This window comes from Patiria miniata, unplaced genomic scaffold (genome assembly GCF_015706575.1).
Source record: "Patiria miniata isolate m_02_andy unplaced genomic scaffold, ASM1570657v1 HiC_scaffold_22, whole genome shotgun sequence".
NCBI lineage: Eukaryota > Metazoa > Echinodermata > Asteroidea > Valvatida > Asterinidae > Patiria > Patiria miniata.
Genome location: NW_024037061.1, coordinates 7,656,485 through 7,676,302, shown reverse-complemented (window position 1 = coordinate 7,676,302; position 19,818 = coordinate 7,656,485). Strand labels below are relative to the sequence as shown.

At 39.7% G+C, this 19,818-nt stretch overlaps 1 protein-coding gene across 1 annotated transcript in view; it reads right to left on the bottom strand.

Moving 5' to 3' along the window:
• Window positions 1-1,115: 1,115 nt before the first annotated feature.
• LOC119730166 (E3 ubiquitin-protein ligase ZNRF3-like) overlaps window positions 1,116-19,818 on the bottom strand; it is a 56,587-nt gene continuing 37,884 nt past the window's right edge. Inside the window, exons 4-9 of the mRNA XM_038202949.1 lie at window positions 17,565-17,705; window positions 13,143-13,256; window positions 12,316-12,546; window positions 8,816-8,918; window positions 3,251-4,744; window positions 1,116-2,548 (exon numbers count right to left, since the gene is read on the bottom strand). Coding sequence (XP_038058877.1) covers window positions 2,487-2,548; window positions 3,251-4,744; window positions 8,816-8,918; window positions 12,316-12,546; window positions 13,143-13,256; window positions 17,565-17,705 — 2,145 coding nt within the window. The 3' untranslated portion in view covers window positions 1,116-2,486. The remainder of the gene's footprint in view (window positions 2,549-3,250; window positions 4,745-8,815; window positions 8,919-12,315; window positions 12,547-13,142; window positions 13,257-17,564; window positions 17,706-19,818) is intronic.

Genomic DNA, 19,818 nt, shown 5'->3' with positions numbered 1-19,818 from the left:
TAAGTGTACTTTTGGCACATAGGGCCAGCGAAATGCACTATAAATAATTTATTCGCATAGATTTACAGGAGAATTTCAGGAAATAGTCACAGCTGTCACATGACAACAGTCACCTGATAGAGTACCTTAATATAAGTTACTGACATAATTTACTATTCAAAACAACAAACATTCACTGATCTAATGCAAGTTGATGGCAAAATATCTGGATGAATTCAAATGCCCAGTTCATGAACGAAACTGAAATAAAGAGAGCCAGCAACTGGCAACGCACAGAGTTCTTATTGAATAAAAATGGGATTTTATGCCAGCTTGACATTGGAAAAAGATCTGCTTTTGTGACGTGTACTTTCCAAAATGCCTTTGAGAATAATCCCACAATGCAAAAAGCAGTGTTCTTGTACTCAAGAACTTGTGCATATGATACTCTTTGATCGCTTAGGAGAGCTCTTCGGAAGGAACACACCGTGTGCACGCACACAAAAACATGGATTCCAAGCAAATGGCGTAAAGTACAGGTACGTAGAATATTTATTAAAAGTTACACAAACCTATAGTGCCTTCGCGCATACATAACTTGTCTCTTCCATTGTGATGTAAGTGGTCTTTCCCAACTCTCTCTTTGCAACAGTTAAGGGGGTACTTGCGAATATACAAATTATGACAAGTACTCGGTCAAATACATGTTGCTGTATTTATGCTCATGAGTACCCAGCTACGTTAATTTTGTGAGATGGCTTGGCAAGGACAGTTTTCTGCTAAGCAAAGTTGTGTGCTGTAGAAAATTAATCCGTGTACCAGTCACAATCAACATAGGGAATGCGTGACACTTTAGCTGGTAATCTGGATCTGCTAAGCAAATATTGGCTTGGCACATTTCTGTGATCAGGGGCCGATTTCACGAAACTCATCTATCTTGCAACTCATCTTGGGAGTAATAAGACGAGTCCCTGCTCTAAGATCGATCTTAGCTAAGACGCGTCCTAAGACTAATTTCACTTAACCCATCTTAAGTCAGACAAATCACAACTACCAATTTGATGGCCATTTCATGTTTGTTTTTACCGCTTGACGAAACAGTCGTTGAAAAGAAATGCGCAAAACCAACTTCCCGCGCGATTGCATAGAACACGAACTCTGCCAGAAAAATTACTCTACTCAATCAATTTCACACGCAAGGAAGTTTTACACAAGATACGATAGAGTCATTCTTGCTCCCCGTTTCATCACGCCATTTTAAAGAGTCGACTGGGTTTTGGCATATAATCGTATGTTGTAAATAAGCTGTATTTATTAAAACTTCCCGGGTATCAGAAATCTTTTTAAATCTGTTTCTACAGCGGTTTTCCTCCTTGAACTATAACTCTAGGCCGACACTCGTCTTTAACAGAAATGATAATTTCCAGATGACATACAAATTAACACACGCATTAATGAGATAAGATGACCATCAGACTGATCTTAAGTTAAGACGAGTTCAGCTGCATTGCTATAAAGGAAGTTAGGACGTGTTGAAGGGGTCTTAATTTTGGTGAAATCGATCCTAGGACGAGTCGCAATTAAGACAAGTTACCCTTTCTAGTTACCCTCAGCGTTTCATAAAATCGGCCCCCAGCAGCTCCATGAGCCCGTCCCCTCGGGAACAGTGATATAGCCAAGTCCATCACAAGTCCCTGCAAGTCATCACAAGTCCATCACAAGTCCATCACAGGTCCGTCACAAGTCCTCCACTCCCATTTCAACTCATGAGCTATTGAAATATACTGGGAGGCATTCCTTTGTTATTGTCCACCCACTGTTATCTGTGACTGGACCTCTGAATGGACTAGTGGTTTACATGTATTTGTAATGGATGTGACTACCGGTACAACATTGCTTGGGGAAAGTCAGCATCAAGCGAAGGTTGAATCACTTGAGACACATGTACTTCTAAAGAGCTTGTATTTTACAAAGGCAAAGTACTCAGAATTTTTATCCGTATAACAAATGACACATGCAAGGCATTGATGTGAGCAATGTGTCTCGTGCAAATCTGGGAACAATTTAAAGGATTTACTAGGCACAAAAAGAATCTGTTTGCAAAAACAACACGCCAAAGGTTGATACTGTTTATCCTTCACCCAGTGATTGTAGATTAAACATCAAATCCCATTCTTGAACTGACTATTTTGAAATTTGTGACGTTGTGTCCTATGGTTTCACACATAGTCCGATAGTTTTGGATGTAACGTTGCAAGTTGTAAAATAGAAAGATAAAGAATTTGATTGTTTGATAATTCAAGTCAAAAGGTTATGCAATGTGTACGCTTGTTGTATAATTACTTGTTTCCGGTAATAATTTTGCTGAACAGCATTTTCTAACTTGTTTTCTGCTTGGAAACACCATGAAATGGGGCCGTGATCTCGGGCGGATGCTCCGTAGTTGAAAAGCTTGACAGCAGCAAATGGGATGAAAGGCAAATGAAATATTGGCAGCTCTCTATGCATTAGACAATCTCCTCCAGAACTTGCTGGTTGCCATGGTGAACTGGAATCGTAACCACGGTTCCTGTTAACAAAACAAGACAAGAGTAGGGCAGACATTAATTATCGTAATGACACAGTGAAGATAACGTTTCACCCCTGCAGTCAGCTAAAACCTCTGTTGCCATGGCAATGAACATTTTCAACAAGGGCGTTTATGAAAGCTGACAGTGCATGGAGACAAATTACAAATGTAGAGTTTATCTTAATTTGTTTGAGTCCAAAACAAATTCCTTTCGACACAGCAAATTCTTTTCTTTTTTTTTACAAATTTGGAAGTTAAAGGATGTGCTGCATCAATGGTTTTTTTTTTTATTTTCCTTTTGAGTCAATTTAAACATCATCCAAAACAAAGATAATCACTGCCATTTATTTTAAACAACAAAAAGTGCATAAAGTATTACTTTGAAGAATGGGTACCATAAGGAAATGACGCCCGTACTAGAGTGTTCAGAATAATGTTGCCAATTACCTCACAATTTTCGATGGTAATATTTTATCCGGCCCACATTTTGCAGCCTACCCTTTCGATGTGAAATTCACATGGCCAATAATGTGCCAGATGAAATAACTACACAAAATATGGCAAGCACATGAACACCAAAAATGAGAAATGCAGTGCCTGTTTTTGTGTTTATAAATACTTAATTAAGATGACCCCATGACTGAGGTCATAAAATCAATAACTCAACAGTTATTTTTAGATTATGATGTAATGTTTGCCTACCTTGGCCATTCTTGAGTGCAGCTAGTGACTGTAGCGGTAACCTCAGATGACCTCTATACATGTGCAGTGACCCCCGACCCTGTTTCCTACTATGTCTTGCCCCTCTCTCTGGTGACCTTGACCTTTCTGGTGACCTTGACCTTTCAGTTGACCTAGACGACCTCTCGGTGGTCTTTGCTGAACTTTCCAAGTTTCTTACGCAACTTTCCCACACTATTTTTCCTGAGCAACACGGGCAAGGCGATTTCCGTTTGGTAAGTTGTTGCGTCGGCCATATTGGCTTAGCCTTGGCGACGGATTTCTTGGAGTCCTTTGTTTTGTTGGATTGATGTGGTTTATGGTGGCTATGCAAGTGAGAACATTTTCCGTTATTTGAAGTTCTGTTTGAAGACTTTGAATGCTGATGGGTGCTTTTTTGTCGTGTAGCGTTTGAGTTTGGAGGTACTGCGGACTTCTGGGACACATTCACCTGCATAGAGAAGTTGGTCGTTTCGCTTGTCGTCGTGTCGCTGCTTTGTTTGGCTTCGTCAGTGTCCGACGTGCTTACTGGTCTCACTTCATGATTGATCCTATGAACACATGTCGGCGTTAGCTGCGTTGCTTCCGTCAAATCAAAATTCTGCTCGACTTGTCCCGGTTGTGCGTAAGCGCAGGGGTCTGACGTGCTGGGCTCGCTCCGAAATGTGGACGAGCTGCCGTAAACGCTCTGATTACTATCAAAGTTACCGTGGCTACTGACAGTGCTATCGCTACACTCACAGTCAGCATGGAAAGCTGACAGGCTAAGACTGCTCCCTGATGATAAATCCCTGAGGTCAGTGGCATTGCAATTAGATGAAGCGGAGACAGGTGGCGGTAGGTTCTCTAGATGGACGCGGACAGGCACGATCTGACCGCAGTAATGCCGCGTATCATGCGCGACAATCTTCCCTGGGTACTTTAAGCTGCATAAATCTTGATAGTTCCCTAATTCTCTGTTCTGTACAGGCGATAAGTTCACTATGTAGTGGTTCTCAAATGACGTCAGGCCAAGATTCCTGCTCTCATCTCTACGGCAACGGGCTCGGGATTTACTTCTGGCGAGCTGCTGCTGGCAGTGTGAGCAGACATTCCCACACTGTTCACAACCCCGTTGGACCATAATAACATTCTGTCCAGCATTCTCTGTCCGGGCTCCGCAACTCATGCGCCTGAGGTCTCTAGAATCCCCTAAAACATGGACGTTACCGACTTGAGCACTGTCAACAGAGTTCCTATGGAAGTGATGGCCGTTTCTCTTGCAGTGGTTTGGTCTACGCGGGCAGCCGCGCAGCCCAAATGAGTGAGTTCTCATGCCCGTGTACGGGATGCTGTATGTGGTGGGAGGAAAGGACCAACTCTCCGGCATGAATTCAGGAGACGCTGGCGTGCCCGGTAGGCTGACTCTGAGAGGAGTGGAGGGGTTGGCAGCAGGGGGAGGTAAGGGTGGGCGTGGAGGCTGCTCTGGTCCACAACCTACAGAAATAGAAACAGATGGTAAATACGTGTCCTTATTGTCAGCGCTGTTATCTTGTTATCCCACAGTAAGTTAATCAAAAGTCCTCAAAAGTCAATCACAGTCAATCACAAGTCATCACAAGTCAATCACAAGTCAATCACAAGTCATCACAAGTCAATCACAAGTCATCACAAGTCAATCACAAGTCATCACAAGTCATCACAAGTCAATCACAAGTCATCACAAGTCATCACAAGTCATCACAAGTCAATCACAAGTCATCACAAGTCAATCACAAATCCTCCAGTCTCAATTCAAATGACAAGCTCTTCAAATGACTGTTACAAAGATATTCCTATGTCATTGTTCTTCCTTGTGATTGACTTGTGATGGACTCCATCAAGCCACTGTGATAACCCAACTCTGAAGTTGGATTCCAGATCGTGAATCATCAAAGTATATCCACAAGGCCCATGATGTAATGGGTGTGGGATATGAAGTAAAGAAACGTTGACTTGATGTACATGTACCCCCGTACCAGTTATGGGACTGTAATCACGGCTATACTATAAAGCGCAAAAGGTGCATGTGTACATGCATGTGTGTTCACTAGTTGATTGCCTGCAAAAAAGGCGACAGGTACAGGCAGTGAAGCCGCCTCTAACCCTCAAAGTGGGCAACAGGATGCAAAGCTCCCTACCCACAAGGCAGCTAGCGAGGCAAAGCCTCGTACATACATACAGACAAGTCCAGTGTGTACATCACTTGGAGTAAAAATTCAAGCGTCTTACATGTACATAGCTAATTTCAAATTTCTACAGATTGAACCTCTAATGAAACATTTCCTTCTGGATAAAAAAGTATAATATAATGTTGAAAAAAAAAGTATAATTTTTGTTGTTGCTTGAAGTTTTGCACTGCATATATGAACTTTTATTTTCATGACTTGTTATGATAAATATCGTGTATTTTGTTGCTTGTAGTTTTGATCTGCAGAAGCTCATTTGTTTAATTATTTCAAATAAAGAATGATACAAATGTGTGAAATTATTACAAATGGGAACCCTTTAACTTTTTCTGTTTGTCGGTTTTACGGAGGAAGGCAAATTTGATTCAATTTATGAGTCAATAGTGAATACTTGCAATGGGTTGTGTACAGTCAATCCATAACTAACCCAATGCAACTTAATGTTTGTTTACATGATAAATTGATGTGAATTGCTGCAGAAACAGTTTGTTAAAGTCCCACAATTTCAACACATGGTCATGAAATTGGAATATAAATTGTGTTTTGTTAGCGACTACTGGATAACATTAATCAGGAAAAGATTACTTTCTCTGTAAAATCTACTGTTTAGTTGCTAAATTTATCATAACTAAACAAATAAACTTTGCAGCATGCCGAGCGCACTAGACTTTTATTTTTAGTGCCCATTTGTTTTGTCAATGATTTTTCCATAACACACTGTTTCACAGAACAGATGGAGTTGACTGTTTGAAAGTTGAAACAGAGTTTAGTTCTAGCAACAAACAAGTTAGTTTCTATATACTGTGGAGAACTGATATTCTGAAAAAAAAAATTAATTAAGTTAACTTCACAGTTAAACTTGTTGTGGGGTTTATAAAATACTTTGGAGAAATTTGGGGGTTTTTTTTTACGCAGCTACAGGTGAAATGGCTTTCCCCCCACTTTTCTAACTGTGAAAACAGAAAATATAAGGACTTTCACCGAAAAAACACTGGCATTTTTAAAACAGAAACAATGTCCTCCTCCCATTTGGTGATTCAAAGTGTAGTTTTCTACTGATAGTTGGTTTAGCTTGAAAACTGCACGCCCAAAACATGATGGCCTCTTTTGTCGCTCAAAAAAACGTGCAAAGGGAATCAGTGTCCTGTGACGTCAATAGCCATTTACAGGAACGATACTGCGCTAATAGGAAGCCACGCTCTAGTACCCAGGGACGCCGGACAGCAATTCACACACAAAAGAAAATTAATTACGACTGGGAACAGGTTGCCCCACTAGACACACCGCCACGGGCACAATCTAAGTGGGCAAAGGTATTAGGAACATGCCACTTTTGGAGGCCGCAATAAAAAAAGAAATTGCCACTTCTTTGCACTTTTGCTATTATACAGCGATCAATAATTGACTGTTTGAGTGTACTTTGTGGTACTTTGCACAAACGCGGACAGCAAGAGTGCTATCGGTCCCTTGGGGTATCAAAAATTCACCAACCGTGACAAAACAGTCAACAACTGTTTTGTTACATCTAGGTTTGAAGTGGTACATGTATAGTGTGAAAAAAATATATATAACAGACTTCCGTTTTTGTTTACATATTTTACCGTAAAGCACAGGGGTGAAAGTTTTCACAGGACAAATAATATTTGTGGAACATGACAAGCTGTTACTTGAGCTCAGTAGACCCCGATCACAATAGAAAACAAGGCTGAACGAGTGTGAGCCTTCGGCTTCGCCATCGGGGCATAATAAAAAAATGCGTTATGAAAAGCTAACTTGGAATTTTACCAAGATTTGACAGGATAAACACATCAGTAAATGTAAACAAGTCCATGGAGGCAATATGTTAACCAATCAGCCATCTGCAAGGCTTCAAGCAATCAAAAAGGTGGGGAAAATATAGTTCAAACAGAACTTTCAGTTTTAAACATAATGCAGTCATTTTTAATTTTTTTTTTTTTAACCATTTCTATCACATTTAAACTTGAACTTTGCTTCTAAAATGGCTTGGTGCCAATGTTGTAACAAGTCATGTTTTCACAAGTCAAGTCAAGTCCCAAGTCAATTTGTTTTCTGAGTCCAGTCAAGTCGCGAGGCAATTTTTCCAAGTCCGTCTGAACATACTACCGGTACGTCATAATTCATATGACACATGTACCGTTTTTCCGATACCCTTTATTGACGATACAAGTCTTTAGTTTGCAATATGTGAATACAAGTTAGGAATTGAGCAGGACGCCTAGCTCGCTATATGTATGTACAAACTGTACATCAGGTCCTTGGCTTTCTGTTGACTGAATTTTGCATATGCTTGAAAAGTTCTCTTTATTTGTGACATGCTCCACAAAAAAGAGTATTAAGTCGGGCTTTGCATTATCGTGTAATGGCCCGCTCAACTTTGAGATGGTGAACATTTCATCAAAATGTGATTTTCATTTTTTGTCATGAATGAAGTCCTTAATACCTAAAGTTTCATTCCGGGTTCATTCACAGAAATGTTGATTTCGATGAATAAAGTTGGAAATTGTTTGAGTGCACCGTACCCAAATCTACAACAGAGCCAGGTATTTCAAAGCTTTTTTTCTCAGTTGTGTAATTTGAACTCCAAGGAAGTAATTAATATGCAAATTATCATATCTCCAGAACGAGAGGGGCTATGGAGCTCCGCTATATACCAAATGAAAGCTTACGTTGTGGGCTTTCCAACCATGTGTGAGCAGGTCACATTTTAACAAAAGTGTTAACACCCTGGTTAATGTATGCATATATGGGAGTAGAAATCAAACAAAAATCCAACATTATTAGCGACAAAATCTGCAATACAGGGCGAGTAAAAAAAAGAATCCAAAATGTCAGGGCCATTTTTTTAATGAAGTTCTGCATGTAGCACATTCAAAATCTATAAAAAGCCCCATTAATAAGTTTTCTTTCAGTACAAGAATCATTCATATCACTCATGTACTTTTCAAGTTACGGAATTTTGAACACAAACACCGTTTTAAAGTTCTGTCCACGGATCACAAAATGTTGTGTGTTCTTTCAGCAAACAAAAACAATTCACATAGGGATGTGTGTGAATCGTTTTCATTTTGCTGAAAGAACACTTACCTTTTTGTGATTTGTGGACAGAACTTTAAAACAGTGGTTTCATTTAAAATTCTGTAACTTGAAAATTCCGTAACTTGTACTAAAAGAAAGCTTATTACTGGGGCTTTCATATCCTAGATTTTGATAGTGCTAAATGCAGAACTGTATTAAAAAATTGGTCCCGCCATTTGGGTTTCCTTTTTTTGACTCACCCTGTATTGTCTAGAAAACACAGAGCCAATTTACAGATGCTTACCAATAATATTATACATGCATAGAGGGCAGGTTCGGTTAGACAGGAGCCATGGATCCACACAGTGGCGATGGAATTCATGTGAACAGGGTACCACTCTCAATTCCTATGGAGAAAAATCAAAACAGGAGACCTTAAAATCTCATCTTCACATGAAACAGTAAGTTTTAACTCAAGATCAAACGTAACAAATGTAGCTTTAATAACAAAAACCTAGGTATCAATTCATTTGACTGACGTTCTGTCCATCAATGAGTAATACCGATAATTACTATACATGTACCTCATACATATTCATGATCGAGAGTCGAACTCTCACTGGTCAATTCACCATCACGTGCCAGATGTTATTTTTGCTATTTACAAAGCGCGCGCGCACGAGGATTCGCGCACAGGGTAAATACGCATGCGTAGTAGACTGTCGCACGGGTTACCCGTGCGACCCGTGCGACAGTCTACCACGCATGCGCTTTACAAAGCAATCGTGGAACTGTACGGGTGTAGTACGCACGCGCGAACATCGCCCAAACGAGCTACACACGAAAGGATGGTTGCACGGCGCGTTAGCTCAATGATGCCGAACTAGAGAATATTTATGGACAATAAAGATACCTCCTGTACAAAAGAATGTTGTACACAAACTACTGTATTTACAGCTGGACTGTATTGTAAACGAACTGAACTAGTGAAGTTGAGCAATGCGATTCTTTTGGTGAACTGGACATGTTTTTAAAAAAAATTGTTTGAGGTGCATACTGCAACGAAAAAAAAAAACGGTGCTGAATATGTATGAGGTATAGTAAAACAAATATAACATGATTTATTTCGGGTGGACAGCCGATATTAGCTCCCCTCGGTATTGGAAGTTGACACACTAGTTCCCTCGGCTTCGCCTCGGGAACAAGTTTGTCAACTTCCAATACCTCGGGGAGCGAATATCGGCTGTCCACCCTCAAACCATGTATATTTGTATACTGTAATACAATGTACTTTTCCTCCAAAGTCAGTGTTAACTACCGGTAGTACTTTTCGTCTTTCAAACCATATTGTTAGTACACAATTTTCAGATTTAAAAGTGACATGGTTATCACTCTTACAAAACGATACAAAAACAAAAAAATTATAGAGAAATACAGTGAAGTCAGATTAGATGATTTGCACAATGGAGAAGGTTTGCAGACACATTGTACACAATGCAATGATTTATCACACTTGAGGTAACAAGATTTTACAAGATAATCTGCTAAAAAAAAAAACACTTGATTTTAAATCATTATGTCTTCTTAAGAAGGCTGATCTGAATCATATTACAATGGTGATTAATAAGGATCGGCTTTCAACGAGTCCAAAGGTGGAATATGATTGAACTTGGCAATGGATTACCACTGAGCAATTATCCACAATCCACTCAGATGAAAATTGCAACACTAGCCAGATCTATCACTGTGGTCAAGGTTATCTGTAATCCAACTTAATCCACCTTTAATCCAAGTTAATCCATGTTTAATCCCTCAGTCATGAATGGGCCCGTTTTGGCTTACACCTCAAATTTTTGTTGCATTGCACCTTGTACTTTTACTGGTCTGTTATTCGCATTAGTGAGACTTAATCTAACGCTTCGTTCTGGTTTGCTTCTATAAATATCTCTCATCTACAAGCTTTAGTCATCCAGAACCCGGGAGACAACCCGGGAGACAAGCCAAGAAAATCTATGTACCGGGTAATATGACAATACATTTTGCTGGCAAACAGTTCTGCGGTGAAATGCAAACTATTTTCAAAAACATGCCAAATATAAAAAATAATAGATGCCAGTTTTATTTATGGATTATACAAGGCAAGCACATACATGTACCACTGTCAACAACAGACCAGTGTCGAATATTTAAAATACTTCCTTTTTTAGGCCAAAAAAAAAAAAAAACTCGGTCTCTGGTCAGTGCGCGCGTCGCTTTTATTCATGCGCGTCAACCTTTTGTTTTTCTTCAAATTAACACGGAAGCTTCAAAGCGCCCTCTTTTGCCGCACCTCCTCAAATTTTTGTGCCAAGGACCACCACGGAATGGGGAAATTGCACTAAGGCAAATGATAAAGGGCACCAAGGCAAATTATGGAGGACACCAATGTATAATGAGGATACAAAAACCAAAATAGTACCCACCTTGTCTGTACAATTCAAGCTTGAAATTTTTTAAAAAGCCACCCCAAAAAAACAAACCCCGCGCCCCCGCATCAATTCCGTAACTTCGGTCTGACCAGAGACCGATTTTTTTTTTTTTGGCCTTATCAGAGACTAACATAAATGGTTTCTGCTAAATTTCAACAAACAACGTTGAGACCATATCACTTGCAGCAAATTAAAAAAAAATGATGTATGGTTCATTTACAATGTGTTTTGGATTGGGTGTAAATTTTAATGTGGCAAAGTAGTGCATGGCTCCAATGGCTTTTGGAATTCACCCTGAACACGGACCCCGAGACATACATGAGGCTTGACTCCACATGAATGATTACCACTGATGGATGTTCCATCTGCGCCGGCCAACCCTGCACAACACACATGACCTCTCAACGAACCACGACACATCCCGCAACAACATCCTCTACACCTCCCATAAAAACATCTCCGACACAACCCACAACAGCATCCCCGACACATACCACAGCATCTCTGATCAATCTCACAACAATATTCCTGGCACATTCCAAAACATCCCTGACACATCCCACAGCACCAACCCTGATACATCCCACAACAACCTTTTGCTAGTTTCAATTTGATTTGCATAAATATGTACATGTATGAAGCCTGTAGCGGAAAATATCAAGAGGCACGCCAATTTTTAGGCTTATGCCTCGTTTCCATATCGACGTTAAGCTTATGCAGACTGCGCAGACCTTGCGCGGATCTGTCAGCTGGGTTCAACTTTGCCGATCGTCTGCGAGATAGTTTGCGTCTGTCTGGGTTGTCGGCGACATTTGCGGATGAAAGGTTTCCAAGAGTCTGCGTTGCAGTGTGGATCTTGTTTGCGTTGCTCTCTGCATTTCTTACCTCAATATCGAAACTAGGCTTTACACATTGTGAATCGCCCTACAGTCTGAAACCATCTTTTACTAAATGATATGTCAAGTCCAAAAACTTTCATGGTATTGTGAGATTATACACTTTCGAGTTGTGTAATTCTCATAAAATGTTCGCATTAAACATATTACCGGTAGCTATCATAGACTTGCTGTGAAACTTCTTTTTATGGCATTACATGTATGACTGTGAAACGTGGTAATGAACATGGAACTCAATGACTGATCAATAATATCGTTAAGTTAACCCTAACTCCCTAGGGGTGTGCAAAATCGTATTAAAATTGGAGGATTCAGGACTGTTAGGGTTCGAAAAACAAATCATCACGAATTACAAATGTACAATCACAGAAGAAAGACTTTCCATTTGAGTAAAAAAGAATCAGCCAGAGTGTATTTTTATGACCGCAACGATGACTCACCTCGCCGTCATGGAACTCCTCCAGACAAATCGCACAGATGATCCCCTCCGATGCTATACTCAGCGTGGTGGCAGCCCATCTATCGTCCTGAGAGGACTTACGGATCTGGTGGAGCTCCGTGTAACGCTCATCCTGCGATGACTTACGTAACTGGTGGTGGTCGGAATAGTGTTTGTATTTGCGTACCTCCATCTTTGATAGCGCGTCCATTGCCATACGAACCTGTGAAGTCTGCAACCAGATCAGGAAAAAATGGAAGGGAAAAACCTGAGTTTTAAATATAATTTTTATACAATCTCCTCCATTGTCTGAATCCTCTTCTTATTACGATATGGTTTAAGCTGGAATATGTTCAGAATTTGGAGTGGGGATGAGTTTCTTAAACATCGTCAAAACTTTTGTTTAGTTTCAATAATTCTTGGGAAATCTTTTCAAGTAAACATTCGACATTTTTATATTAGGAGGGGGTTTTAAGTTGGTATAAACGTACTGATTTACCTATTGACCTATTGATAAACGTACTGATAAACGCACTCCTTCCTCCAAATCATCTGTGCCTACATGTATCATGTTTGTCGATCATCCTAACTCCCTTCCCCGGCATTTTCAAGTTTCTTAAATCCTTTAGAATCAAACACTGTGCATTAGACCAACAGCACTTTGTTTGCATCCAATAAAACAAATTAGGACATCAAATCCCAGGGTAAAAATCAAGATGGTTTTGCTGTACAGTCCTGAATCCATCACAGCTTTTGGTTGATTTTGATGGATGTTGGTGGGTTTTGGTATACTGTGGTAGATTTTGATGGATTTTGTTTGATTCTCACCTGTTTCCTTTTCTGTCTCCATCTTAACTTGAGGAGAAGCAGCAAACAGATGATGGCAATCAGAACGAAGAATGCCACAAAGATTCCCATGTCGAAGAACTCGTTGGATGTTTTCTGTAATGAAAATAGTAAAATTGGTTTTGGAATAAACAAAAAAACGGAATCTTGTGGGACGTACATGTACACCTGTAAATTGAAATAATTAATAGATTATGATTGATGGATTAATCGCATAACAAACAGTCTATCAAAGGACCAAATCCTTGCCAGAATTAAGGAAAAAATGAACAAGGGAATTACAACTTTCAGTTCAGCGATCAATTAGTGAATGAATTAACAATCAAAGCAAAGAAATTGCACACAATATATGGAAAGAGCAACCAATAATTAACAAACACTGGAGTATTTAAAAACAAAAAGAACTCAGGAACTACCGGGGTATCTGTTATAGACTCTTTGTCAAAATATCCCAGTCTGTTGAGACGTGGAAATGTTGATCGCATGACTTTGCTCAGCAAAGACAATTTTTTTTGTCGCAAAAACAAATTCCTAGCCACAAATGTCAAATGGTGCTCATGACTGACTCTCACCTGCTTCTGGGATTTCAAGCAATAAGGCCAAGAAAAAAATAAACCAGTGTCTCATCCCCGCCTCCCCCTTTTTCCCCTGTGTTTAATTTTTTTCATAATACATGTACGATAATTGTCTTTTTATATGTTTCTAGCAAAATTGTAGTTATGTACATTGTTTGCAAGTTCAAAATATAGTAGAAAGGGTGACAGCTCCTTTGGACACAAACGTAACAGCAAAAGAATCGAGAAAATGGAGGAATTCATCTTGGAAAATCCACCGTCTCGGGAAAAAAAATGGACCAAAAAAGGGCCCCTCGTTCAAAAAAAAATACCTGCACAAAAAAACTATTTTCTTTTTTTACTTGGCCAAAAATACACTAAGCAAAATTTTCTGATCAGCAGATTGAGCCAAGTGTCACTGCTGTTCCCTAAATTTGTCAGTAAGCTGATCTGCTCGTTCATTATCTGATTAATTTTCCAATCAAATAATGTATCCCTTAAACAAACATTAATCGTGTTTAGATTGCAGATTTCAAAGAACTGCTTGAAGTCTCTTGAGGTGTGAAAAAAAAAAATCTTGAGAATTGCTCCAATGATGATGTTTTTTTTTTAAACTGGAATGTCTTAAAATTTTGTCAGATGGATGAAATGTATCCCGCTCGGAAGTCACTGCTTGACTGTAATCCGGTAAGACCTGTGATTGGATTTTGGAGAATCAGCTGCCCCGGTGATTTTTTCCGGGTATAAATTTCGACTGTGGAGTTACGAGGCAGAACGTCCCCAAAGACTGACATTCTAGATTTCCCTTTACACAGGGCACCGGAGCCTGATCAACCAGATTGTGTTTGAGACCCCATCCCCAACGGACCAGCTTTTCCTAATATCGCAAAGCTGACTAGGGCCAAGATTTCATTTCATCGACCGAACCCAGCTACAGTGCGTGCCATAGGTCATATTACCTACTACTCTAAGTTTCCTCTTTTGGGGGGGGGGGGGGGGGGGGGTGTACCGGCACAGTCTCTCCTTCCATTCCAACAGCTGTATATTTCGAATTACCAAATCTTTAGTGGTTTATTTAGTAACATCTTTGACCCTTTGAGTGAACACCCAAAACATTCAATCTGCATTGGAGCGTCTATTCCTTAGTCCAGGTCTAAGAAATCGCACTTGTAGGTTTCCTGAAAGCCGGCCTGTGTATCTGCCTAATACCAGCCCTAAGGGTTGCAGGGCTAAGACTTCTGGAGACAGACAGATGCTATCGGGGCCTGTATTACCACCGAGAAGGCAAACAAGGGGTTTGGACCTAGCCCGGGGGTACAATTTTTTTTAACCAAAATTCTGACAATTCTGGAGAGAGTGTATTAGAGAGGATTAAGGCCTTGCATCAATTTTGACTTCGCGTGCCAAATTTGTTTTGGAGGGCAACCAAACAACGAAATGAACAAAATATTAGCATTTATTATATTCCTTTGAGCTGCAATACCAATCCAATCGTGAGTCATCACGCCAAAAATAACACATTGTCGTACTTGACAGATGTAAAGTTTTTTGTTCGAATGTTGGTAAGCTTTAGTACGTCGTGGCTTGTGAACTTTGAGGTCCAAACTGTTTGCTGTACCATCAGAAGTGAGAGGCCGTGAGACAGCACTGTTGCTTCAGAAAACTCTGCCAAGCAGATTTTGAATTATTGGACTTTTCCCCATTATTTGTGGAATTCCGTGTTCTGCAAATCCCAGTTTTATCCCAGATTGTAGTGCTGTGCATTTTTTAGTAATTTGCTATTCGATAATTGGAACTTGGAGTTGATTGAATTTTCAAATATTATCGTCCATTGAAATTGACGTCCAAACTTCTTATTGGTACATGTATCGGTGTGAATATCATGTATGTATGTATCAATATAATACTTTTTGGGACAGCTAACAAGCGGATATTTGACAGAGTTTAAAGTGCAAATTAAGGCCTCACACATGCTCTCAAATCATGTGGCTGTCCACAAAAACGGCCATTTGAAAAACAGTCAAACCTCAACTAATGTGTATAACGGACGTTTTTCAAGACAATTCCTATTTTTTCCGTATTCTGTTTAGTGAAAAACTATTGAGATATTCAGTGGGTGATCACATAGTCCAAAATTTAAAATATTCGGCGCAGCATTACCAGATTGGCAGAACTATATTTTTTTGTTAAAGTGAGGCTGTGAGACAGCTCTTATTCCAAGCACTGTTACATCGTACATGTTCCGAAACCTCCGATCAAGTGTGGGCTGAATTTTAAGTGCTTAGTTTTTTCCCTTCCTCGGTTCTTCAGGGTGAGGCAATAACTGGCTTCAGATGAGGGAAGTCAAGCAAGCTAAGCAACCTTCATCTCAATCCAGCTCAGTTCTTCTCACCGACAGACCGAACAAAAACCTTGAATATCCGACTGAAGAACAAGAAAAGGAAAAACAGAGGAACGGCACAGCCAGCACAGCGTAAAACCCCAAGCCAAGGTAGCAATGGACAGATGTGCCGATATTCCGTCTGACTTGAACAGGAAGAGGGCGGAATGAAGCAGCGGGGCGTGAAATGATCGACAGAGGGTCGCGGGACTGACAAGGCCTCGCGGCAGCAGGAACACAGTCATCGATTTGGAGTCTCTGGATGGCTTTATTTGGGGTAATCATTGGGGCTGTCTTATGCCCTACTTCAGGCAATCACTGTGATTAATGTTATCATTCAAACATCCAGAAAGGTCTATCAAGGAGTGCATTATTAGGATGACTAGGTCTAAAGGGGTTTAAATACATGAATTTAAAATGAGCGTTTTTGGCCCTTTGGCCAAATTGGACACTTTTCTATGAGACTACATGTACAAAAGAAGTGTAATTGTGCATTTGCTCACAGAACCAGAAACTAATACAGATCTTGAACACATTTGTAATACTCCAAGGATACTTCCTTAAAAGTTTACTTACATGTACAGTGAGGTTTGAGGTGACACCATGTGGAATAATCTCTTTTGAGAAGAAGTGTGGTTCTGAAAAGAACCGGTTGGTTGCGAAACCATAAAACCCCTGCAAATGCATCCCAAACAGACTTTAACAACCAATCTTTTTTTTGAGAACCACACTTTTTCTCAAAGAGATTACTCCACATGGTGTCACCGAAAACCTCTCTAGCACATGTATATATACACTACCACCGTGCAAAATTCAAATCTTTTCAAAGTTTTCAAATCGTATGCAAAGTTTCAAATCTTAAGAAACATCTCAATGCCCACAATGTTTGTTGTTAAAGGATATCCAGTATTCCCATAAAACAAATGCTTCCCAAACAGACTGCATGTTTATGTGCACATCCCGCATCTTAAAGGCCAGTGCTTTTTGGTCCGCTAAAAATAGTAAGAGTAGAAAACAAAGACAACGTACCGGTACATGTATCCCACAAAAGCCTTTTGGGAGTCAGTACCGAAATGGCTACCTTTCATACTTCATGCGAATGTCATGTGAAACAAATTTGACATGGGGTGTGAGTGACCACTAATAAAAATAGCTGAAAACAGCTGAAAAAGGTGTTAAACAGCTGAACTTTGGAAATTTCCTATACTTTTGTACACAGCAAGTGAGGGAAAGAAAGCTGAAATCCAAAACATAAAAAGCTGAAATCAGCTTTAAAGCTGAGATTTCACACCCCTGATATTAGTGGCAAAATATGCCAGAATTGAAATGTGATACAACATTTTTGAATTTGCAGAGTGAGTGATTGCAGTGGTAAAGTCACAAATTCACGTTCACTTGCATGTCCAGCATGACCTAGCCTTTAAACCAAGTTGACTGAGTAATTTTGTTCTTGACTGGCCTGGAGTTTACCTGAGGGGGCTGAGCAGGTGGGGTCATGATGCGAGCTCTAGCCTCAGTCTGTCGGTTAACGATGTTCATCAGTTCACGCGCATCAGATCCCCGCAAGATGACAATGGGACGTTCCAAGGATGCGGACTCCTCCCGGCGTAGCTGGTGAAGAAACAAAACAACAAGATTTTCTTTTACTGGGTTACAACATTTGGAAACTTCACAAACAAAACCACAAAAATATTATGAAATACCTTAAAATATTCTGAAATACCTAAGTGTACAATGTAAGTGGATAATAGTCTCAAGTATCATGTGAAATCATGGCACCTGGTGTGCTGTCATTTTCAAAAGTGGAATTTTTGTATCAATTTCCAATAATGGTCGGCCGACCATCGTTGGGAAAAAAAAACTGACTTTTAAATACTGCCCCCAAACTATCGAATTTAGTTAGTCCACATTTTGTTTGCCATCGGTTTCACATCTGTGAACAGCTAGTCTGGTTCCCTGACCTGAAAATTCCCTGAGGCCTATGGGTCCACTGTACTAATTCAAGCCCCATTGAAAACAGTGTAAAATCAACAAAGTTCAGGGCCAAATAACATGCAAGCCAACATCACTGGGGTTTCTCAAACAAAAATTAAATTATTGTCTTGTCTTTCATCTTTTAATTTTTTTTTTCAATTTTAGGTACATTAGCCAATTACATTTTTAAATATTCACACCCAAATAAAATCACCTCCCAAAAAGTGATAGTTCCCAAGCCTGCATGTAGCCATTTTACAAGTGGCACCCTTCCACTTTCATAGGCAAATAGGACCCATTTTTCATCCATGATTTTATCAAGCCTGCCCTCAGATGGAAGCCCAAAAACCAGGGAGTTGATCCTTGGGTATATTTACACAATTCCACCGTTTTTAAAGCCAAACGGTCTCCGTTTTCAAAAGAAATTGTGGGGGCACTTTTTATGCTAATGACTCGCGTAGAAATTCTCACTTGAATTAGTTCAGTGCACCCCTATAAAATGGTCAGTTTCCGTAGGGTCAGGGAACCAGACTACAAGAACAGCATTTTTTTTCTTGTTTTTTTCCCCCCAGCATCTATGAACACAAAACTTTAAACAGGTCAGTTTAACAATATTTGGTATAAAATAGTAAACCCCAAATCCATCCATTTCTGAAAATTACAGCAAAAACAAATATTGTATATTTCCTTTAAAAAGTTAAAAATGAATGAATCTAACTCAACTTCTTTTTTTCCCCAAAATCTGCTCAAATTTCATGGTGCTGCTAAGCATAGAAATTTGCTTATCAAAAAAAAATATTTCTTTGCAAAAATTTATGACCAGCCAAAATGTCAAGCAACATGGCTATTCCTGAAATCTTCTCAGCTACATTTTCATGAAAAACAAAAACCTCTAGCAGTATTTGCTCTGAGAAATTCGACCAAGCCTACATGTATTAGTATACAGCAGAAGTGCAAGGTGATACACAATATATACAATGTACATGTAGCATGTATTCATTCTGGTTTCAAATTTAAATGTCAAAAAAGCAAGAAAGATGAACCGTTCTTGTTTCATTTGAAGAATTGCCCCTCTAGGCAGTTACAGCTGTTCCACTTTCACATCATTAAAATACTTGACCAATACTACTGGGTGCAAGCTCTCGATTTGAACAGGGTATCAGTTACCGACTGTTTTACGGAGTACCAACACAGGCTGGGACTAGGAGGAGAGCTAATCACAATATTGGGGGTTAGTCTAAGCACCTGCTACTAACACTTGGAAGTGTCAAATGTAGTTGGAGTGTCTGTTCCCCTAAGGCTAAATATGACACTTACATATCTAGGACGATAACCTAGAAGTACCGTCGACTGGTAATGACCCAACCTGTTCATGCACGCTACTACAATAATGTGCTCATGTACCTAATTCAGGCAACTGAACGTCCCAAGACATGAAGTAAACACAGGCCGATAAACTGATAGCTCTACAAAAACTGACTCTATCTCAAATGTTGTATTACAATATCAGCCATATCTCTTGTTTCTTCTTGTCGTGTAAACACAATTTTTACATTATTTGTTGTTTGTTTGTAACTTTATCAAAGCAGGATTCTGCTCTCCCCCCATAGACTTCACTCCCCTACAGACCAAATTAACTGAAGTTTTGCATGAAGAGACATCTACATACATGTATGCTTTCTGCATTGGTCAAGTGTTTGATAATTGGCATTGTAAATACCTTTTTTTCACACTGTGCTCTGTGAATGTA